At 40.1% G+C, this 24,506-nt stretch overlaps 1 protein-coding gene across 11 annotated transcripts in view; it reads left to right on the plus strand.

Moving 5' to 3' along the window:
• LOC125688137 (potassium voltage-gated channel subfamily A member 1) overlaps positions 1-24,506 on the plus strand; it is a 100,869-nt gene that overhangs the window by 52,238 nt on the left and 24,125 nt on the right. For 2 of the 11 annotated variants that reach the window (XR_007374605.1, XR_007374604.1), the window contains exons 4-5: positions 13,484-13,570; positions 13,910-22,123. Coding sequence is in view for 1 of the 11 variants with exons in the window: in XM_048933780.1 (XP_048789737.1) it covers positions 13,484-13,570; positions 13,910-13,993 (171 nt within the window). In the remaining 10 variants the exon portion in view is untranslated. Of the gene's footprint in view, positions 1-13,483; positions 13,571-13,909; positions 24,480-24,506 lie in introns of those variants that run through there. The other 9 variants (XR_007374611.1, XR_007374612.1, XR_007374607.1 and 6 more) reach the window with 9 other exon arrangements.

The raw sequence follows: 24,506 nt of genomic DNA on the forward strand, positions 1-24,506 counted from the left end.
TCAGCCCTCTGCAAGAGAAGATCAGTTTCAAGATCATCTAAAGAAAATGAAGGTGTACAAGTCCATGGGACCCAACAACATCCACGCATGGGTTCTGAAGGAACAGGCAGATGAAGTTGCCAAGCCACCATCTATCATATTTGAAAGGTCGTGGCAGTCTAGTGAAGCTCCCACAGACTGAAAAAGGGAAACACAAATTCCATTTTCAAGAAAGGAAAGAAGAAAATCCAGGGAACTACAGGCCAGTCAGTCTCACCTCTGTGCCTGGCAAGATCATGGAGCAGATCCTCCTAGAAAATAAAGACAAAGTGATTGGTAGTAACCAACATAGCTTGCCTAAGAGTAAGTCACACCTGACAAACTTCATGGACTTTTGTGATGGAGTTACACCATCAGTGATAAAGGAAGAGCAATGAACCTCATCTACATGGACTTGCACAAAGAGTTTAATAATGTCCCTTTTGACATCCTGGTTGCCAAATTGGAGAAAAATGGATTTGATGGATGGACCACTCACTGGACAAAGAATTGACTGGATGTGCTAAGTGTTTTCCTCCTTCTTATTTTGTTTCTCCTGTTTTGTTTATATATAATACCACTTCAGTTTATTTTTCAGGATTGTGTGATTATTTTCTTACAGTGCTCAACTTAGATGTTCCTACCTGGAATGCCCTTTGAAATATTCTTCCCTTAGGACCAAGAGGCAGTTATGTAAATAAGTGGGCTTAGCCACCTAGAGACTTTTGTCTGGGTTGCAAAGGTCCCTTAAATGACTTTGGGGAAAAGGGGATGACTTGGAGTCAGTTTTGACTCCTTGGCTTCTGGAGCTGAGCCAGATCTACCTTCTAGAATTAAACCAGAATGGCCAGGGGCATGATGACAGCTGGAAATGACCAGCTAATCCAGGGACCATTCCTGTCCTCCATCAGAGATGAGGAGGAAAAGGGAGTAGAGCAATTGGGAAATTGAAAGTGGAGCCTGTGACAGGTGCCACTCACTGTGCTCAGCTACTGAAGGCTTGCCTACAGAAAAAGTTGGCTCTTTTCCACTATGGTACAGGCCTGCTGACTTTGTTAGGTCATGGCAAGGCTACCTTGAGTGTATTATGCTCCCTGCTGCTCTGCCAGTACTAATGCACCGTGACTGGAGCTGGAAAGCTATTCTTCAGCACAGCAGACTGCAGCCAACTCTAGATACCTTTGCAGATTATGGTGTTACACATGATGTGACCTGAGATAAGCCATGATGTAGCTCTCAGATCAGGACTGAAGCACTTTACCAAAGTACTTACTGGATTCTTGCTGTCTTTTAAGTAGCGTTCCTCAGAAATAATTTCCTTGCAGAAGACTTGGGATTGGCATAACTGTGCTTGCAGTTTATCATCTTTGTCAGTAAACTAGAAGAGATAGTCAGGCACTCTATAAACAGAAGAACCAGTTACAGCAAATTTCAACATGAAGGCACAACAGCAGTGTGGCTTAGATATGCAGATCTATATTTCAGGAGAAAGATTCTTAAGTGGTTAAGCAAACGTATATCATTCCTTTCCACAGTTCCCTGTCTCAGCAATTCCCATTAGTATAGCATGGCCTCCTTCCTCATGTGATTTTTGCTTTCACTATTTCTCATCTAAATCTAGATAGCATTAAAAAAAGTGGAACAAGAGACCCAAAGGGCATGGCTGTCCATTGAAGCTGTGGATAGCAGATGTCAAGTGAAGTGAATGTCACAGTGGTCCAAACATGACGAGATGTTATGGAAGTTCAGCTCAAGAATAAGAATGTGTTAACAGCACTGCAGATGCTACATAGCGAGGACCTGCCTGTTTAGAATCTGATTTGAATCAAAGACGTATCTTTTCTTCATCCAGCTGTTCATTTGAAAACTCTGTAAAAACTTCCTTTACTTCAGTAGCTGTAATACTTCTGAATGTATGTAATGAAGGAAAAGCTGGTGGAAGAGGAACCTCTATCAATTTCAGAAGAATTGTTCCTTAGTTATATCCATAAGGTAAGAAATACACAGTTATTTACAATTAGTTGCATGCTAAGCAGTGTTGTATACAGCCAAGGTAATTTGCAACAAAGGGCCCAAGGAGCTGGGAGGGAACAGAATTAAGATGGCTCATTTAAACTAGCCAAAAGGGATATTGCGTACCATATGACATCAAGCGGAAGGAGTTTTGAAGGGAGTTTTGTGGGAGGTCATCTGGCTCTCTTTCACTGCTCAGGGTCTAGCTGGCTAGACCAGGAAGCGGTGAGCAATTTCTTGTCTATCACTTGTTATACACATTTTCTCTGTCTTAGTAATTGTTTTCATCTCAACCCACAAGTTCTCCTTTGTTTTCTTGTTCTCTCCCCCATCCCACTGGGAAGGGAAGGAGTGAACAAATGACTGTGTGGTGCTGAGCCACCTGCCAGGTTAAACCAGAACACTCCAGTCAAGGTCTGAAAATATCTAAGGATGTTAATTCCACCATAATTTTGGAAGACCAGTTCCATCCTTAAACAGTTATTATGGTTATTTTGTTATCCTTATATCTAATTGGTATATACCCTGCTGCAACTTCTGATCAGTCAGCGTGGCTCAAAATCATGGAATCAAAGAATGTCAGGGATTGGAAAGGACCTTGAAAGATCACCTAGTCCAATCCCCCTACCAAAGCAGGATGACCTAAATTAGGTCACACAGGAATGTGTCCAGGTGGGTTTTGAATGTCTCCAGAGAAGGAGACCCCACAGCCTTTCTGGGAAGCTTGTTCCAGTGTTCTGTTACCCTTACTGTGAATAAGCTTTTTATTTATGTGGAACCTCCTATGTTCCAGCTTGCACACACTGCCCCTTGTCCTATCATTGGATGTCACTGAGAAGAGCCTAGCTCCATCATCCTGACACTCATCCTTTACCTATTTATAATCACTAATGAAGTCACCCCTCATTAGCTTCCTCTTCTCCAAGCTAAAGAGAACCAGTTCCCTCAGCCTTTCTTCATAAGGGAGATGCTCCACTCTCTTAAAGAGAATATTTTGGGTAGGCTTCGTGAATCTGAAGTACCTCCATGACTCTACTGGAATAATTTCATTTTGCAAATTATGAGATACTTTATTTGTATCTGGATATTTTCTAAACTATTCCTAAAACTGAAATCAAAGACTGACTTTTTTTATTCAGTCACCAGGGAATGAAGGGATGTCTCCAGACTTGAAATATTTAGTCATCTTCAGCTATAATGTATGAATATCTTTTCTTCCATAGAGGGAGGGCAGAAACTGAGAAGATAATACTCATTAATCTTTCAGCATGGCATTGTGATTGTTAGTCTAGAGGATATTGGTGTGAATATTCTCCTTTTAAGGGAAGGCAAGGGGTTTCCAAAAGCGCTAAAGCAAGTGTATTGTAGAATTGGTGGTAAAAAATGATAACTGGGATAGCAGGTTTCATCCCTAGTGCTGATCACTGAACTGTTATCACCTCCCTTTCCTTTGATGACTCCTCATGTTGTCACAGCACAGTGCTGTGGGAAGGGAAAAATTTGCAATTAGTTTACACTGAGGTGTTCCACCTCCATCACCAGAAGATCTAGATTTGCTTTTTACTAATTACAGGAGTTGAGTGACAGTTTAAGATGCAACTATTTCGCAGAAACACCCCGTGAAATGTGGTTCCAGGTGGATCTGACTTGAGCCTCAGTTTATGTCCACTCGTGTACACTGGTGCCACCTGCTCACGGCATCTGCAGGAACTGGTCTCTTGTGTGCAAAGCTGAATTGTTTCCTCACAGAACAACTTCTTTCTGGCTGAAAGATCTGTTTTAGAATGAGAGAATGGGTGATTCTGTATCTCCCATGTACCTCTCATTTCTTGCAACATTTACATCAGGTTACTGATGAAGTCTTTAAAAAGGCAGAAGGCAAGCCAGATGAGTCCAGCAGTGCATATGTTCTTTAGCAACCCTAAAAAGGGAATATTGGCTTCCTATGGCAAGAATTTCCTGCAGCTATAAGTTGATTAACTTTCCAGGGTCACACAGTACTCTGTCTCTTCCTCATTGTTAGAACAAGTAAATGCACATTGATGCCTGCAGCACTGAGGCTTAGATGGTTTCTGTTCTCCAGAGGTATCGCACCAGATCTACAGCTTGGGAAATACAGCATAGTTCAGCTTTACTCTCTTGTCCTGCTTGAAGCTTCAGCTCTGAGGACTTGTTTAGCAGCTCTTCTTCAATATGCTGTATTTCCATATGAAAATTCAGCATGTTACAGTGCTAACTAGACTGACTCTTAATTTTAAAAAATGCGTGGGAAGATGTGTTTTGCTTGTGCACACAGTGAGGCTGCTATTGAACATTACTAGGCTGGTATGAAACATTATGGCTTAAAATCATCAGAGCTGCACCTACTTAAGACCATTCATAGACTTTACAGAGACATTTTGCACTGATTATATCTGGTGATCAAATGAGTATTAAGGGTCATTATCAAGAGACACATTAATTTATATGTGCTGACAATCTTAATTTGAATGCATATTCTACCAAGAAAGTCAGCTTTATTAGTCTGTTTTGCAGTAAATGCCTGAAGGCATGTTTGGTGCTTGGAGCAATGCAAAATAACATGACTTGAATATGCCAGTGACCAAGCAGAAAAGCTCATTGTTTTGGGAATTTGAGGGAAGTTATTTACAGTGAGGAGGAGGAGAATGTTTTGGATCACCTTGGAGGGGAGCAGGAAAAGGAAAAGGAAAAGGAAAAGGAAGAGGAAGATAAAGAGGAAAAGGAAAAGGAAAAGGAAAAGGAAAAGGAAAAGGAAAAGGAAAAGGAAAAGGAAAAGGAAAAGGAAAAGGAAAAGGAAAAGGAAAAGGAAAAGGAAAAGGAAAAGGAAAAGGAAAAGGAAAAGGAAAAGGAAAAGGAAAAGGAAAAGGAAGAGAAGGCAAGAGCAGATCCCCAGTACAGGAGCTATGTTAACTAATGCAAGTTACCTTCAGGGTCTGGCTGGGTGGCTTCCCCTCCTTTTGCTTCTTCACTGCTTTTACTCTGACTTCTGACTTCTGAGAGAGATGGTAGCGGAGCTGTGCATGTGGGAAGCACAGAGGAGGGAGGTGCAGCACATGCTGTGGGGATCTTAGATGCCTTTTCAGTATGAATTTGGTCAGCCACTAGAAGAGTGGCCTAGGGGCATAGATCAGTCTATTTCCCCTACCTTTAACAAGGACTAATACACCCATGTAAGTGGGGAAGGAAGTACCAGCAAACTAGTGTTTCTCCATTCCTTTACATTAGACTTTGTTTGCTTTGCATTACATTCCACAGTAACATTACTGCAGAGCCTTAAGTGGAGAGCATTAGACTCATGTGCTATTGATATACAAAACTGAAGGCCAACAGACAGCTTGCCTGAACTGAACTGTCTAATACTTAGGCATAAAATATGAATTGTCTACGCTCTTTCTTTTATTAATAAAAAAAGTTAAACACTGCTAGTAGGTGATTCACATCACCCTGTGATAGATTTAGTGTATAGGTGTCGAACACGTTGGCTTGCCTGGGTTGTGCTGAACGAAGAGGAATTGTTTTGGGCCACGTATAAAATACATGATATGGTGTAGTGGAATGTCAAGGTCACATTCTGAATCAATGGGTGAGCTATGTGAGTACGTGAGTGCCTGAAGTGGGCAGGGGGGCTTTAGAGCCACTCCTTCAGTCTCCACAATACTTCCCGTGCCATCTGAGTCTGCGTGGGTTCCCCTTCCCCCTGCCCTTCTCTGGCGTTACAAACAGGGGAGGGTCACATTCCTCAGCTTGTCGTTTTCTCCAAACTGATACTGGAAGGCGTGAGTTAATTCCTCCTGGATATCTTTTCCTATTTCTCATGTAAAGGCTCTGTCATTGCCTTCGTTTGCTCTACATGTGGTTAATGCATGATTTTTATCAACATTCCATATCATAACATCATGACTTAAGCTCTTGGTACTGGGAGATGGTTGGAGCTGCAGTTCCTGGTTTTCTAGGAACTGTTCAAACTTCCCAGCAACTGTTCAGTCTTGCTCTTTTCAAACTGTGACATGCATGTAGGTAACAAAGCTGTTATTATTATTATTAAAACATGAAAAAGTAACAAAATATAAAGCTAGAGTAATATTGTGATATATTGCAAAACTAATTAAAAACATATCACAAATTATTTTATACTTTTTGTGAGCTTTTTGAGACACTGAAAATTACAAAATTTATCAGCACCATGTAGGTATTCTGGATATTTCTTCTACAGTGAATGTGTTATTACATTATTTTTAAAAAAAACACAAGCCCAAGTTTAATGATTAAATAAGAAAACTTATATATCTGTTAATAATGAAAAAAACTTGCTTTCACTGAACTTAAAACCCTCTTATAAAACAGTTCTTTTTCTTCCTAAGAAGAAAAACTAAGAACTTTATATCTGTTGCTGGACAGTGTAAAATGTTAAGACTGGGGGTGCTCTGACTTGGATAGAATTGAGACAAGCACAAGATAAGGTAAATATGCAGGGTGGAGAGAGCCTAGCACAGGATAGAACAAACATGCTCACTTTTGAAATTCATTGCCCTCCAATCCTGGTAGGAAAGTACAAAACATACCAAAAAACAACAGGTTGGAAAAAGACCTTATATGAAAATGTGTCATAGCAACAGCGTTGGGGAGATTGTTTGCCTGAGACGCTCAGCCAATGAGCGAGCACCAGGAGAGCATTACCTGTGTCAGGTTTAGGGCGTATAATGAAATGAATTTTGCAGACCAGCACACAATTTCTCCCTTGCCAATAGGGGGCCTGTGCCCATTGTTGCAGTAATGAATAAACTTTACTGCTATCACTGAGATCCTTGCCTTTTTTGACTGTTTTTCACAGTAAGTAGCTTCTTTCCCTTATTTCTGTGCCTATTGCTGTTGTGTTTGAGCAAATCCTTGCTCACTGTAGTCTGGGATATTGCTATTCTGCTGTCGTTGTTGCACTTTCCATCATGATAAAATGCCTGAGGAAAATTTTCTCTAGCAGTTCAAAGCAGAATTAAGAGCAGTGAATGTCAACATACAAAAAAACCTCATCAAATCAACAACAAACAATATAAGTAAAATATAAGTATTGTTTTGAAAATACCTCTATTATGATTATTTTAGAGGAAAACAACATTGCTCCAATAGTACTAGTATATCCTATATGCAAGGTAATGTAGATCTTTGCACATTACAAGTAACAAGTAGAATATCAGATGTTTTGCATCTTCAAATCAAGCAAGTATGAGAATACTAATTTCTAAACTTCTGTTTATTCCTAACTCGAAACTAGCTTGCTGGGTGTCTGCCCAGTAGATCCCAATCGGAGTAACTTTACTCAGGGACTAGTCCATGAGTTATGAAGAGAGCTGAGGGAAGATGTTTGTGTGTATAGATATTATCTGATTCAAGTATTAAGAAATCCTTTCTTCTGTTTTTATTAAGCTACCAATAGTTGCTTATGTTATTATGAACTTATGACATTAGCAGAATTGTCTTACGAAGTTGAAAATAATTGCGTAGAATCTTCTTTAAAAACATTATGCATATTTGGACTCAATGTATACTCATGCCACTGGTGGGTTTCTCCAAATATACAGAACAGTACAGGCATGTAATGGTAGAAATACGTATATATTAGGGTCTGTGACACACCATATGTACTGAGGTTCAGGATCACTGATTTTTCAGTCAGATCTGTGCACATACAAGGCCCTTTCATCACATCTCAAAGCTGGCCAGTGTCTAATTAGTACCATTCCCCTGTCAGTACCTCAGGTTTTAGCTGCCCAGCAGCATCTGCTTTCCAGTCTCTGTGAAGGAGTCCTGCCAGGCTGAGTTGGTAGTATTTAACACTTTGTTTGCCCAGCACAAACTTATTTGTCTTGCACAAAGTAAAAGACAATGGCTAATTAATTCTTAGAGAGTTTGTTTGTTTCATTTTGAGTGACACATTTTCAATAATGCTACAAATAAAACTCTTAAACATAGTTTCATTTCTGAGATAAACAGGATGTGAACTTACATCTCCTGAGGCTGGGCATTGTGCTATTCCCACTACTTTCTTTCTTCTCAAGCATGTATTCAAAAGGAATTGAGAACTGCTAGTGAACAAAAGTGAGTGAAGATTTGGACAATGCAATGGTAATTTGAATAATATTAAGTTGAAAGTTACAGTGAAACCCAGTGGCACTGACAAGGTGTCAGTGCATGTTAAACAGCCTCTCTAAACAAGAGGAATCTCAAAACAGTAGTGAGCCATTAAGGCTTGCAGGCTTCCTGTAGGGAAGTTTTGTGGAAATGTGACAAGTGAAATACAAAAGATGCATACAGCCTGGTTCACAGAGAATAAATGACAGGACTTTGGTGGACTGGAATGAAGTGACATAACCAGGATTATTCCTATCAAGGTACTGCCTTTTTAAGGGAGCTAATGGTTTATTAAACTCTGTGGATAGCAGTATCATATGTAAAATAAGTAGAGTGTCAGAAGTTATTTAAGTTTGCAAAATAATTCCATAATTTTTTCCACTTTTGTCCCTTTTTAGTCAAAGGGATTCATCACTTATTGCTACATCATAGTGAAGCAGTAGGCAAACTGGAGAGGCTTCAGAAAGGAGCAATTGAAACACTGTATTTGGGGAACTTAGACCAGGGGAGGAAAGGTTAAGCAGACTGAAAAAGATTGTTCTGGAAGATGGGTGACTGAGAGCATGTGTAAGCAGAACTGATGTCAAAACCTTTCTTCCACAGGCCTTGGAAGAATTGATGGGAGAAAAGGTTAAAATTATAATGAGATACACATTTAAGTAAGAGTATAATATTCAAAACTCCATACATTACAATAAGATGCATCTTTTTGTGCTTATGTTTATTTAGATCCTCTTTCCTTCATTTACCAGGTAGGGGAGGAAATATGTACATTACTGAATGTTGTCACAGTGAATAAAAAATAACTTGCTCATCCTTTCATACACTCATTTATTGCTTTTTTTTTCAGCTTTCCCTGTTACACTTCTCTATCCTGTCCAGGTAGTGTGAGTTGTACCACATCAGTACAGATAGCACCAACATTACTCAAACATTCTCGGTCATACTTGATCCCCAGCGATCTTCTAGTCATTTGCAGCCATAAGTTTGGAAACAAGTACTCTTAGTGACCTCTATTCACATATTTGTTTGTAGGAATGTTTGAAAACAAACTCAATTATGTCAGTTGTTGACCAATGAGATGAAGACCTGCTGGAAATCACATTCATTCAGGAAGTTTAGTGGGGAAAGAAAAAATGTTCTACTCTATGAAGTAGTACTTGGTTACAATACTAAACTAATTTTATTTAGCACAGTAGTTCTACTGTAGGGCATCCTCCCATTACTGCTAAGCTAATGGATGACAGCTTTTTAAACAGATTGTTTTAGTAGCAGATGCAGTTGCTTGATGTTCCCAGGTATAAGAAGAAAAAAACTGTAATGTCTGAAACAGGAAAAAAGGTTTATTTACATGGCAAAAATAGTTTTGGCTAATAGAATAACTGGCATCAGTCTCAGCCCCCAGTTGAGCTCTTGGCATCCATGGCTGACTTTCAGGTAGCTCACAGAAAATGATGGTTAGCCTGAGATATGATGATATTTGTGATAATCTTTCTGATGTGCAAAGAATCAAACAAATAATTCCCTGATACTACCCAAGGGCAGGTGTTTTTTGAATTTAGGAACAAAACTGGTCTGTTTCCTTTATGAAAAATCAGTATCTTTCAGACTTCTTGCATCTCTTCCACTGCTAACTATATTCTCTTGCTGATTGCCAGAATGCCAGAATATGACGGCAAGCACTCAGATATCAAATTAGGCCCTTCACTCATCAGCTTTACTGTAGCAGCCATTGTTTGCCTAAGCTGCTACTTCTCTGGAACAGAGCTGGAGAGATGAGGCTGTGAAACCCCTAAGTGAACCTATTTGTCTGTAGTGTAAAATGAGCTTCTTGATGAATTATGTGGACGGGTATTACTACACTGGCCAAAAGTTCACTGCACAAAACAGCCAGATGACTACTTAGGCTGGCGAAATGCTTTTTCACTTTCCATAGTCCTAACTGCGTACCTTTGGATATGCTTTTGCAGGGAGGAGTGAGGGAACCCTTAAATCTATACTTTTGCTTTAGCCATTTGATACAGAGATAGAATCATCAACCTATGTAATCTGTAATCTTACTTTTGAGTAATATCAAGCAACATACAGAACTTCTCTGGTTCTGTTCTACTTTGTCAAGATATCATCTTATTTCTTTAGTGATAATGAAAACCCAAAAATCATCTGAAAAAACAAATATTATAGAATCATAGAATTATGGAATGATTTGGATTGGACCTTTTCAGTTCATCTAGTTCCAACACCTCCAAACTCCCTCTTGACTTGTCCAAAGCCCCATCCAGCCTAGCCTTGAATTCTTCCAGGGAGGGGGCATTTAAAAACCTCATTGGGCAACCTGTTCCACAACTCTCACAGGAAAGAATTTCTTTCTACCATCTAGTCTAAATCTATCCTCTTTGAGTTTAAAACCATTTCCTACTGTCCTGTTGCTACATGACCTTCTAAAAAGCTCATCCCCATCTTTCCTGTAGGCCCCTTCAAATATAGGAAGAGTGCTATAAGCAGCCCCAGCTCTTTCAGCCTGTCCTAGTAATGGAGGTGCACTAGCCCTCTGATAATCTTTGCAGCCCTTTCTGGACCTGCTCCAACAACTTCATGTCCTTGTGTTGGGGGCTCCAAAACTGGACACAGTACTCCAGATAGGGTATCCCAAGAGCAGAGTAGAGGGGCAGAATCACCTTCCTCAATCTGCTGGTCACACTTCTCTTGATGCAACTCAGGATATGATTGGCCTTCTGGGCTAGAAGCACACACTGCCAGCTCATGGAGTCTTTCATCACCTGACACCCCCAAATCATTATCCTCAAGGCTGCTCTCAAGCCATTCTCCACTCAACCTGCATCTGTACTTGGGATTATCCCCATCCAGGTGGACCATGTTTTGTGAATGTGAAGCTACTCCTATCTGTATAGAGAGCCTCATCCACTTGGCCATCCTGATAAGGCAGGCTGTAGCAAAGACCCACTACAATGTCTACTTCCTCTGTGTTCCCTTTAACTCTAACCCATAAGCTTTCTGTCAGCTCCTTGTCTATTCCCAGGTGGAGCCTGGGACTCCTGGGAGCTATGGACTCCAGGTACTCACTGATGTAGAGGGCAACAACTCCTCCCCTTCTCCCCGGCCTGTTTTTCCTAAATAGTTTATACCCATCTATTCCTAGGAGAGTCAACCAACCATGTCTCAGTGATGCCAATAAAATCACAGCCCAGTAAGCACACACAAACACCTGCAACTCCTCCTGCTCATTCCCCATACTCCGCACACTGGTGCACAGGCACTTGAGCTGGGCCTTCCACTGAGGCTGATTTACCAATTAGAGTTACTGTGTCCTGAACCTTAGGAGCTGTCTTACTAGCCTGTGATTCTACTCCAGGCCAAGGGCATCCATTACTATTATCAGCCTCAAAGTGGGTTGCCTCAAGGAATTACATTGGAAATCTTGCTGACAAAGATGATCTTTCCCTTGTCTGACAAAGACGAACCCTGTCCTTTCCCAGAAAACCAGAGTTCTCAAAATTAGTTCCATGACATAAGTAGCTAAAGCCCTTTACCCAACACCACTCCCTTAGCCACTTGTCAATATCTTCTTAATTCTGTCAGTCCTTTCCCTGCCTGTTCCCCTCACCTTGAGGATTGATGAGAAAACTACCTACACTCCATTGTGGTTTGGATCAGCTTATGGCAAATAGTCAAGCTGTACCCCTGGGGTAAATGGTTCCACATGTACTGAGCACCCCTTCAAGTAAAAGCAAACTGTGGCCTGCATTCTGAGGCCAAAGGAATGGAGAAGAATGCATTGGTAGTGTCAGTGGTGGCTTACCATTTGGCTGCTTTTAACTCCAGCTCATACTGGAGGTCTGACATATCTGCCACAGCAGCACTCAGTGGGGGTGTGACCTCATTCAGGCCACAGTAGTTTACTGTCAGCCTCCATTCTCCACTGGCTTTATGCACTGGCCATATGAGGCTGTTAAAAGGTGAGTGAGTTTTGCTGATCACTCCCTGACTCTCTGGCTGACAAATTAACTTCTGAACGGGGAGCAAGGAATCCCTGTTGGTGTGGTACTGCCGCCTGTGCACCGTTTTTGTAGCGATGAGTACCTGCTGCTCTCTTACCTGTAGTAACCCCACAACAGGTGGGTGGGTCTTCTGACATGCCAGACCAGACGGACAGCTGCTTAATGCTGTCTGTATCTACAGGAGCTATTTCAAAAGTCCATCTATACCCCTTAGGATCCTCGAAATACCCCCTCTAAGATAATCTATACCAAGCATGCATGGAGCCTCCTGTCCATTTACTATGGGATGCTTCTGGCAGTTTTTTCCAGTGAGGCTTATTTCTGCCTCCAACACAGACAATTCCTGAGAGCTTCCAGTCACTCCAGAAATATAAATCAGTTCTGTCCCTTTGTAACTCAAGGGCATCAGAGTGCACTGTGGGCACCAGTGTCCATCAGTGCTTTATATTCCTGTGGTTCTGATGTGCCTGGCCATTGAATCCACACAGTCCAATACACTCTATTATTCCTTTCCTCCCCCTGGCTGAAGGCAGGGTCCTTCTATTTGTTATCTGCAGTAACGGGAGCAACTTCAGTGGTGGTTGATATGCTTTATAATTCTCTCACCTGTGGAGTGGGTTTGTCATGCCACTTCTTCACATCCTCTTCATGCTCACATAAGTAGCTCCACAGGGCAGCACAAGACATAAATTTACTGCTTGAGTAGGGGGGCGTTTGCCTTTGATAGATGAGACTTTAATCAGTTCGACCAACTCCTTCAGCAGGTTCTTTTGATCATCCTGGTCTTCACTGGGTGTTTCTGATACTGCCATGGGTTCATCCCGATTGATCTCTAGGGACAAAAGCAAATACCAGGCAGGTATCTCTATCAGTGCCCTTAAATGACTATAGATATCTGCAACTCCGAAACAGAATATGAGGAGCTTGAAAAGGAGCCAACATGTTTCAAGGAACATAAGGGTCCTTAGTCCTCTATATAACACTCTTAAGATGAAGTAAAAAACTATAGTTGCCTGCATTTTCCACCAATAGTTGTCACGGGGTTATCCTTAGATACAAGTCCGTGACAGGGGAGGGGCACAAGCCCCGGGAAAAAGAAAAAAACGGGAAGGGGTACTAACCGTTTACCGCGACCCGGCTGGCCCCAGGCCGGCCATGTGCACTCTGGGAGAGAGGGAAGGGCAGAGATCTTGCAGGTAGTTTTAACAAAGAGAAAACACAATAGCAGCGATCTGAGGAGGAATGGTAACTTACTGAATTTAAATCAAAATGAAATCTCTCGGCAGTCTCTCTGTCCTGAAGAATCTGCAGCTGAAATGTTGGTCTGGCTTCCGTATAAGAATTTGGCCGAGCTTCCAAGTGTGAGACTAAAGGTCAGTGGCTCATTCCTGTAGAATCCCTGTTCAGTATTCATTCTTCTTCTCTTTCTAATTCCTTATTGTGATCAATTTTGTGGGGAGAGGCAAGAGAGAGGGGAAAGAGTTGCAATGTAACCTCAACTCTGGCAAAGTTATAAAATTGCATTCGAAATCAATGAAGTGTCTACATCTTGTAGTGAGTTTACAATGTCTAAGGATGGGGGTCTCTAAGTGATACTTAGCAGGTATTAATATCAGCCACATCCATGTGAGACCCAAGAGACCACGCATTCATTTCACTTTTGGAGAAGAAAACTGGGCAAAACATCTACTTAGTGACATGTGCTCTTGCAGCTTCTTGGTTTGCTGTCTGCTGCATGTATCCAGACTGACAGGAAAAATTTGTGCTGGGGGCATCCTGAAGAAAGAGAGATCTGAAGGCAGCTGTGCTGTTGGGGTAAGTCTACTCCTTCTTCTCAGATTCTCTCTTTTATTTGAAGCTTATGTTTTATGGTTTGGGGGAAGCACAAAAGTGGAATGTATATGGAGCATGTGAGCACATGTAGTAGTACTAAATCCCTGATGGACTGACTCTGAGCCAGTTGATAATCACCAACTAATCTCTGCTGGCAGATTCTGCCTGGATTACAAGGGCATATGCTTCTGTGCCAGGACACACATGATGCACTTGTGCTGAGGGCCTCAGTGTTTATGTCAGAGAGCAGGCCAAAGAGTTGACAGTAGTGCTTGACTTCAGAGTAGATATATGTACAGATTATCTTATGTCAGCATAACAGTGCTGTTGTATGTGAGGCTGTGAGGTTTCAGACAGGTAGGTTTAGGTACAGCCACATTTTGTTACGTTTCACCTGAATGTATATGTATAATTGGGATACATCAAGCATATTACTTTTAATATTGTTTGTCCAAATATGCAAAGCCACAAGTACCGCTGGTAAATAGTGCCAGGCACACTCTATGCATTTGTAATTCCATCAGAATTGTTTTATCTGGCTGCTAAGAAACTGTTTACAAGGCCCTTTAAAACACCTATTTACCAGCATAAGAAGCCTCATATTAGGCCACAGTTTCCCTGCCATGTAATTCACAGGCTACTGCCTCTTGCAGTAGGGAGTGTGGGCACAGGATAGTGGGAAACACTTCCAAATGAGGTGTGGATACTTGTGGAGTTAGCAGTATATCAGAATTCAAAGGAGAAACGTGCTTTTCTTGGTACCAAAAAAAGAAACTTAGAAAAAGCCATAATCTATTTTCGAATGTGGTAGAACTAAGGTATATTAACATAGACTGTTAAAAGTAACTGCAGTAAAGTTTTCTAGACAAACTTGATACTTCCAAGTATAACTGAAAAACTCTCACTACCACAGGAAAGAAGGGTAGAGAAGAAACCTTATTTTATGTATATTATATTTTATTACAATATATGCAATAGAGCAACTAGTATAAACTGGACCTGAGAAAGCCAAATAACAATAATGTCTCCTACTTTATTATGTTCATCAGTGATGTCAGAGGCAGATGGTGGCAATATGGCAGTGGAGGCTGAACTTTCCTGCCAATTCCATTAAGTTTTATTGCCATGCAATAGATAGCAGCAGAGGGGTAGTTTGACAAAAAGTCGTTTGACGTGGAAGTGTCTATGAAGAAAAGGTGTAGAACTGAATTCCTTCATGTGGAAAAAAATCACACCATCGCACTATTCTCAATGTTTCTGAGCTTTTATGGAGACTAAGCAGTGATGTCAGCACAGTGAAGCAGTAGGTGGTGGATTTCAGCAGTGGTGACAGAAGTCTGCTGGTTCAGGCTTTTATGAATGTAGCATGTGGGCTCTTGTTCATTGCTGGCAAAAAATACACAGCTAATGGTGTTGACTGTGTTGAAAAATAGCGTTCTGTAGCTGAAAAATTGCTCTATCAAACAGTGTTACTGTGCTCTTTTTATCTTTTGTCATTTCCATGGAAATAAGTAAAAGGCATTATTTTCAGAGTGATATACATATTTTCTGCTCAGTAGCTGTAGTCTCAAGCCTTTTTCAGGGGCAATCAAGCATAGGATAAATGGGGCTGATCTTGGGCATGCTAATTCTGGTTTCTTTCCAAAACTTGCAATGGCTTTAACTTGTCAGAAAATTCAAGAATTCTAAAACTACATCCTTGAAAGTGGAGGTAGGTAGAGGTGAACACTTCAGTAGCAATTTCCATGTGAATAGCATGATCATGAAAAACAAAACTAAAATGAACCCTCACCTCTTATGTGCCTACATTTTTTCACTGGGTGGATTTTGATTTTTCCTTAAACTTCATTTAAAACTTAAAATATTTCTCAGGGACATCTATCTAGATTGCAGTAAAGGTGATGGGGAGCTGGCTGTATTATGGAACTCTCAGAAACTTTCTGTTCAACCTTCAAAGAGCTCTGACATAATGACAAGAAAGATGGCCTCGGAATTGCATCTTAACTCCAGAATATTATGGAAAACTATTTTCTTTAAATGCATGTGTAAAAATGCATGTTGTGGGAAAACCAAGTAGACTGTTTAGAACTGATACTTTGAGATTTAAACTTGCTGTGATGCCAATATAACCTATTCTCAAATTAAAAAAGCAACATTGTATTGTGCTTGAGATTTGTCACTTCACAGTTAGGAGACCTTGGGTCTTCAGTAGCTATGGGTTCAGTTGGGCAAATCTCTGTGGAATCCCCAGAGTTAAATGTCACAAATTACCACAAAGGTGGATGGCAGGTCTAATGTAAGGGGCAAGGGGAATAGGGAAAGGGCATAGTGTATAGAATGTAAAATGTTTCAGGATTTGAATTCCAGAAGTCTAAATTGGAGTTCAGGACTTCAGATAGATTGTTAAATACAGAACTGGAGAATTAAAATGCTCTTGATATGGTCTGTAAATTCCATAAAACAAGAATAGTCAAAGATGTGTAGTTTTAGAAGGAATGGGGATTAGTATAGTAGTGTGGGACAGGAATGGCATTTAAAAAAAAAATGCCTTGAGGCTCATGGATTCACGAGTAAGACAACAACTAAAATTCAGCAGAGAACTTCAGTGGGTCTGAAACAGTGAGAGGCACTTGAATCTGAAGAGAGATAACGAGGAAGTTTAGCAGAACAGTAACCACCTTGTGAAAATGGGAAGAATGCAAGAATGAGGACTAGGGTGGTTTTGTTTCCTACATTTTTGTGGATTAGGGATGAGGCAGGACTGGGACCAGGTAGTGTGAAAGAATACTGAGCTTTCTTTTCCTGAAGAAATGAAGAGCAGTTTTAGCAGAGGGAAGATTTTTGTAATTTTACAGCAAAACAACATGCTTTTAAGAGAGTCTATACAGACGTATAGGTAGATATAAAAATGAGACAGTGGAGAATTTCAGATATCCTGAGTATTGTGGGACATGAAGAAAGTAACATTAGTGATGGAAAAAATCTATTATTTAGCCATATAAACTTACAATCTTGAAGATCCAGAAACTGCTTGTTTTGTTATGCAGATCCCTGCAGAAGATGTCTTGAACCACATCTTCCTCGAGCATGCAGCCTGTGATAAGGACTCCAGCTCATCCTCACATACAGGAAAGATCTCTTTCCTACTGTGCAATAGAAGGCTGGTGCTTTGCAAAGCAGTCTTTGGGATGCTACATCTCTAATACTAGTGCAGAGCTAAGGCCTCTTAGAAGTATGTCACATGAAACCAAGTGTAGGAGAAGAGCTGCAGGATTGCTTTGTATTATCATGCAATATCAGTTTTCCACCAGTGAGTGTGCAACAGAGAGCAGGCTAAAGGGAAGTGACTAAATAAACCTGCCCAACAGTTTGTGAGATGTGCCAACTTAGGCTGTGTGTTGCTTTTGAGGCCTGAGGTGGAACTGTGGCCCCTAGTCCACTCTCTACCACCAGTCACACTTCTTTTCTACCTCCTTGCAGAAGAGCACAGGGTCCTCCTTATGCATGTGCGCATAGAAACTGCTGAAGCTGTGTGCCTACAATATAGCCATGATGATATCAAGCTAAATATTTTGAGGTGAGAAGACAGAATTGGCCCCTTCTGGGTGAGAGTTTAGCAAGTATTGAAAAGTCAGAGCCTTATAAACAGATTTTGATGATGGACTCTAATGAAGGGAGTGGGAGACCATTTAGACATATTTGCATTTTGCCACAAGAGTCAACACTGTCCTGTTGAAAGTGACAAAATATTTGTAAAAATTTGTATTTTCTCCCATTTCTGAATCTTCATTTCATAATTAAATTTATGTTGAAGCATTCCTTAATGAATGAGTTAAAAATTGGCATCTCCCAGGTAGACACAGAGTGTATAGAGAATATGGAAATTCCTTATTTTCTCTCAGATCTAGTTGGTGAGGGACCTATCACTGAGAAGAATTGCTTGCTCAAACTTAACACAATCTTCTCAAAGATTGCCAAGCACACTGTATCTTCTTGCTGTCAAGAGTATTAATTATGTTGCTTTCTGCTTCTTCACAATGTTCAAACCTCTCTGTAAGATCTTTAGTTAATGCAGGGCACTGAAAACTGATGGTACTGCTGAATAGGTTTAAAAAACTTTCCAATGTCAAGAAATTTGCCCTTTCAACTTAAGAGGTAGTTCTTATTGGTTGTCTGTACTTGACTGTTCAGTTTGCACTGGTACTTGATATAGTTTCTGGCTTTCCAACTCATATGCAAGTGTAACCAGACAAAACAAAATTGTATAAGATCTTTGTAAATGAGAACATCATTTGCTTTCAGTGGGATTCTGAAGCCTAGAATTGAATTTACTGTTTCTAAGAAAGCATTTTTGACCACTCTACTTGTTACATAAAGAGTTACAAATATGCAGAGACCATATTTTCTTTTTAAGATAACAAAATGGTACTTTGTTTCATGTTTTTACTATTTGCTCAGCTGTAACTGGATATTCTGTCAGTGAGTATTAAATGGAGAGATTCTTTGACTTTAGAATTAATATGTCCATCTTTCTGGTTGAACATAAAATGATTCTCTATTTCTTTTCTTTTGTTTCAGATTCTAATAAATTCAGTCTTGGATGACTATGGCTACCTCTGCCAGCTAGTGGATTAAAGCTGAAGTGAATTAGGAATGAGGGTACAGTTCTGTAGGCCCTGCTTCTTTTGTGGATATGCAGATTATTTTTCTGGCCATCATAAAGGGATCTGGGTCCCTTCAGCTTTTCAAAATGCTGCATTAGTTTTAACATATGAGGTATTATGTTTTGCTCCCAGACATGATGGGCTTTGAACATATCAGTGTAGATCTCAGCTTTTCAGTTTTTCAAATACTTGCCTAGGTTAGAAACAGTTTCTGAGCAGCATGCCCTTGCCTTGTTAAAGAACAAGAAACTTAGCAAATCAATCACCTATACAGCCAAAGCAGTCTGGCATGCAAATTAACACACCTTTCTGAGCTCCAAACCCTGAAAAGCAACAGACAGACTTGTTGATTTCAGGAGCAGCATTAACACACTACACAGATGACATTCATTGCTCTTCCTTTATCACTGATGATGTAACTCCATCACAAAAGCCCAACAAGTTTGTCAGGCATGACTTACCCTTAGGGAAGCCATGTTGGTTGCAACCAATCACTTTGTCTTTATCTCCCATGTGCCTTAGTAGGGCTTTCAGGAGGATCTGCTCCATGATCTTGCCAGGCACAGAGGTGAGATTGACTGGCCTGTAGTTCCCTGGAAGTTCTTTTTCTTTTTTCCTTCTTGAAAACGGGGGTTATGTTTCCCATTTTCCAGTCAGTGGGAACTTTACCAGATTGCCCATGACCTTTCATATATGGGGATAGAGTAGGAAGGGTTCAACTTGGCTTCATAGAGGGACTGATACTATAAATAAATCATTCCCTTTTCAAAATGGGATTGGGTGCCATAAGTTAATGTCCTAGATTGATCCTGCATTTATTTGGTCTATGCTTTTCAGTAAATGCTGTTTGCATGTGTTCAGTTCTGTTGGTGGGAAAAAAGTTGATGTTGTTAAAGAACAAGGCACAACTTCATTGCACTGCTTTTTGACAGCATTTTGCATATGAGAGTCTGACACTACCACTGGATATCATGCTGCTCAAATTTCTCAAAATCTTCTTTCTAGAAGAAGCCCTGAAGTGCAGTTTGCCTATCTCTATTCCAGGAACAACGCTCTTTCCACTCTGCAGTGCCTTTCCTATGGATAGATACTCCTTCCTCACAACAGTGCTGGGAAAGAAGCTTTGAACCTTGGCAACTGCCAGATGATTCCCTGAAATCTCAGTTACCAGTAGATTAGGGCTCCTGAAGTATCTACTGCCATACAAAATCTGCTGTTGCTTGCCTGGCTGAATAACAGCTGTTAGTGGGCAGGCAAGAAATTGCACACATACCAGAATGCATCCTGGTTATCTGCCATGGATTTTTCCAAAACTGTAGGTTGAAGGTTTGTGTAACCTGTAGTTAGTTTTCCCCAGGGGGACTGGGTTCTGGTCTTGTTTAACATCTTCATCAAGGACCTAGATAAAGAGATAGTGTCCACGTTCAGTATGTTTGCTGATGATATAAAGCTGGGAGCAGTGTCTTGACATACTGACAACATAGGAAGTTCCATACAAACCTGTGGACAAACTTCTTTACTTTGAAGGTGACAGAGCACTGGAGCAACCTTCCCAAAGAGTTTGGAGAGTCACCTTCTCTGGAGATATTCAAAACCTGCCTCAACACTTTTCAGTGCAACTTATTCTAGGGAACCTGCTTTAGCAGAGAGGTTGGACTAGATGCTCACTTGAGGTCTCTTCCAACTCACAGTATTTTGTGATTCTCTTCTGTGTTGAAGTGAAAGTTATCCTGAAGCATTTTATAGCCTGTCAGGTCTTCTTCTGCACTGCAAATAGCTGACTGACCTAACAATGGAATCCTATCTCTCTGCTTGATCAGAAGCATTAAGTTGAATCTTGACATAAGACTTCAGAGTAGTTCTCTTTGGGGATAACTCACAATATACTTCTGAAAAGTGAATCAGCTTGTGGAGCCCTCCTACGACTACTGTCAGTGGGTTCACCAACCTGACTTCACTTTCATCAACAAGAACAGCAGCTTTTTTTTAGTCCCATCCCTGAAAAGTAGAATCACTTTTTGACAGTGTGCGTGTGTGTGCAGAAATACAGGGACATGATATGTACTCATCTGCAAAAACAGTCTTTACTAGCAAAAATCCCAGAAGAGTTTGGACATTCAGCATGGTACAGTAGATCATTCTCTGGCACCAGTAAGAAATTGGCCTTCATCCTGAAAAGCATCCTGAAAAATCCTGAAACTCAAGCTGTAAATTATGTGAAAACTCAGTCCAAGACTAAGATGTATCATCTTTTGAGAGCGGGACATAAATCCAAAAGTAAAAGTAGTTGAGACTCAGTGGAAGAAATTCTACCTTTCACTTTCTCCCCATTCCAAATAATACAGGGTGTATTGCGTGTTTTGAATTACACCAGCTTCTATAAGCAAAAGAGGAAATGGGTGTGGAGCCATCATTTGCTATTCTCATCAATTTTTAGTGTAAAATCTTCTGTCAAATCTTATTAATTCAACTTCTTTTGACTTCTCTCAGATTTTCTTTATTCTTGTTTCTTACAAGAGCAGGTGATTTCTCTCCCTGTGTATTGTCATAACACTAAGCTGTTCAGCTGATTGTAAGGAGTGAAATATATGCCTAAAAAACAAGGTAAGTTTCTTTGGTCAACTTCTGTTTTAATTTTCTTGTGGAGATAGCATAAACAGTGCAGATGAACTGACTAGTAGATAGGAAGACCACCTATTTCCAAACATGCAAAAAATATGTGCATTTCAGTTTCTACTATCTGCTTTGAATTATTTAGACTTCTATATTAACTGTCTCATGTACCAGCTATTCCTTGTCCGAACAGAAAAATAACATTCTATATAAGGTCTGCTTAGATCTCAACCTACTCCAGCGATCCCTCATTCCCCATTCAGTGAGGCCTGGTGCAGCAGTCCAGGTTCTGTCTCCATTTCTTGCTGTGACTATACCCAGTCCTCACTCCAATCTATATCAAGGCTGCTTTCTTCTTTTACCAATCAAAGCAGGCTCTTTTCAAGAAACTGGGGTCATCTTTTTAGGGGAAACATTTCGATTACTTAGTCTTAACACCAGAATAGTGTGAAATGCCCGAGTCAGAAGAATTCTCTCTTCTAGCTTTGAAGTGCTTTTCTACCTCTGAACACTAGCTATGGTGTGGAAGTATGCTGAAAGTAGCATGGAGAATATGAAGTATGTCTTAGGCACCACTGTGACTGAAAGTTCATGTGTAATATTTTGAAAGCAGAAACACAGTGACTTTGAGCTTATCAAAAGTTTATCTTAAAGGTTTGTATGCCTTGCTAATACCAGCTTCTTTTCTCCTTAGCCTTCCTTATTGGGATGCTGAATTCATTTGTACACATCTTCACATATGATTATTAGGCTCTGCCCAGCCTGCAAGCCCAGATGTACCTGTGGTGGAAGCATTATCTCACCGTCATGCAGCTGGTAATTAATTTCATGTACTCATCTCTGCACTTCCATGTATCGGATGTGAAGGCACCTGCTGTCTGTCTCTGTCCTCTCACTGGCACAAGAATTTTTGTTTGCTATTTATGAAATCTCTATGTCCTTAGGCATCTAATACACCAGTGTGAGAGGTGAACTGGCTTTTGTCTTGCTCTGAGAGATACTTTCAGAAATCTGCCCATAGGCCTTCAATGACTACATTTGCTTCAAACTGATAAACCCCATTTTTGTAATGAAATGGAAAGAGAAAACTTAAAAATTAGACTTCCTCCTCTTCTGTTTTGTGTGGCAGACTTTTTACACTCTGGAGCCCTGAAAACATAGCTTGATATTGAGAGGTGTGAGGCAGTTACTTGGGAAATCTTTGGATTCTTAGTACGGGTGGAAATTCAACACCCTTCATTGAGTTCCTTCAAAGAGTTATCTAATTGCAGGCAAACAAAGAAGAGTTAAAGAAAAATATGTGAGTTTTGCTTGCTCTATATGGAATTCCTTTTTCATTTCCTTCTCTCTAAAGAGGTAACAAAACCTGCCAACACCATATTTTTTCAAAGATACAGAATAAAAGCAATGTTTTAGACAAGGACAATGATTGTAGTTAAGTATGTGGGAGAGGTACTCCATATAAAGCGTGGTTATAGAAACAACATGTATGCAGTTTAAAAAAAAAAAAAAAGAGGTAGAGTAGTTGTAAAATGGTGCAGAGAGGACTGGTCCAGAATTCTTATTTATTCTGAATGGCAAAAGCAGAACAAAAAAGCATTGCATGAAAATGAAATATATTTGTAGTGCAAAAGATGATACAGGAAATCAGCTTTTATTTAACTGACTTTCAGTAGGTAGAACTCATTGTTACAGGTTATTGAGACAAGTGACTTTGTAAAATATAAAGTAAAAGGATTCATGTTTAAATGAATGCAAGTAACATCTGTACTTCTCCCTAAGCTAAAATAGAAATCAAAACCACAGCAGGTAGGATAGTCGGATGACCACTCAGGAAGAAAAGGAGTCTCCCACCTTTGGTTTTCATATTTCAAGATCTAGGTTACCAGTTCATGGCAGAGAACAGATGCAAGGCCAGCTATGGGAAAGGCTGGATTCCAAACCTGCTCCTTGCAGTAACTGTCAAGGCTCAACCTTTGGTGGACATGTGGTACCCCTCTATATTGTGGAAAAAGCTGCTGAACTGGGAAGGCAAGTTTTTCAGAAGTGCTGTGAGAGGCAAGCAGACTGTAGTCCAGGTTGAGGATACTATGAGTATGTACCATGTTGTGATTTTCTCTATGATGGCATAATCATTCTTATGTCTTATGTAGGATCTCTAATCTTGCTGCTTCCTTTTCAAGTCCTTACAGTTAAATATTACATCACAGTAATACTCCGCAAGTCAAAAGGACTGGAAATCATAAATTGCAAGTTTGGATGATTCATACTCTCTGGTAGAGTCTAATATTTTGAGGTTGAAAATATCCTTTTGCAACTGGACTTATAAAAACCTCTGGGCTAAATGCTGATCCCACCAATATCAGTGTCAAAGCCTGCAGATTTAACTGGAAACAAGGTGGCACAGCTGTGTGAAAAACAATGTATGTGGTACATGGGCAAGGTTTTGGTGTGAGCAGCAATGAGTATTAGGCAGGGTAGACAGATGACTTCCAAGGACACAGTTGTGTGCAAGTGTTCCCCTTATAAAATGTGGGTCTTTTTATTTTTCAAAGTAGCTTGCATTCGTAAGATACACAGTATAATGAATAAGTTTGATATCTGATAGTGTTCAGCATCTTTCCTACTGTTCAAGTCAATGTACAGATGTTCTGACCAAATTAGTTTTGAATTAACCAGACCATTTACTCAGTGCTTACTTTCTCCTGGAAGATTAATGAGAGTGATTCTAATTTGAATTATAATAAAATACAGAAAATAAAAAATAATTCCAATTTTTTTTTCTTGACTGTGTGATGTAAAGTTTCCAGAGAAACTTAGGCTTAAAACTGCAAAACAGCATAAAATACGGAAACATAGTTGGGTTTTAACAACAGGATTTTTTTGGGTACTACTGAAAAATATGGCACTGTATGGTTTGTTTGTTTGTATGTTTGTTTGTTTTTAAAGGCATAATTACTCCAAATAATTAATTAGGCAAAGATAGGATGCAGTAGATTGCTCTGCACAATAAATAAAATCGGTTGATAAAACATCTCCGAGATGAACATTAAAAAAGGTCAGCTGATACTATATATAGAACAATGTAAAGTTGCTGACTACAGTAATGAATAATTTCATGGATTAGGCCCTGATAGATGGAGTGCTCTCATCCAGATGTTTACTGTGATTTGTCAAAGGCCTTGCACTTAATCCTCCT

This window comes from Lagopus muta, chromosome 1, assembly GCF_023343835.1.
Source record: "Lagopus muta isolate bLagMut1 chromosome 1, bLagMut1 primary, whole genome shotgun sequence".
Taxonomy (NCBI): Eukaryota; Metazoa; Chordata; class Aves; order Galliformes; family Phasianidae; genus Lagopus; species Lagopus muta.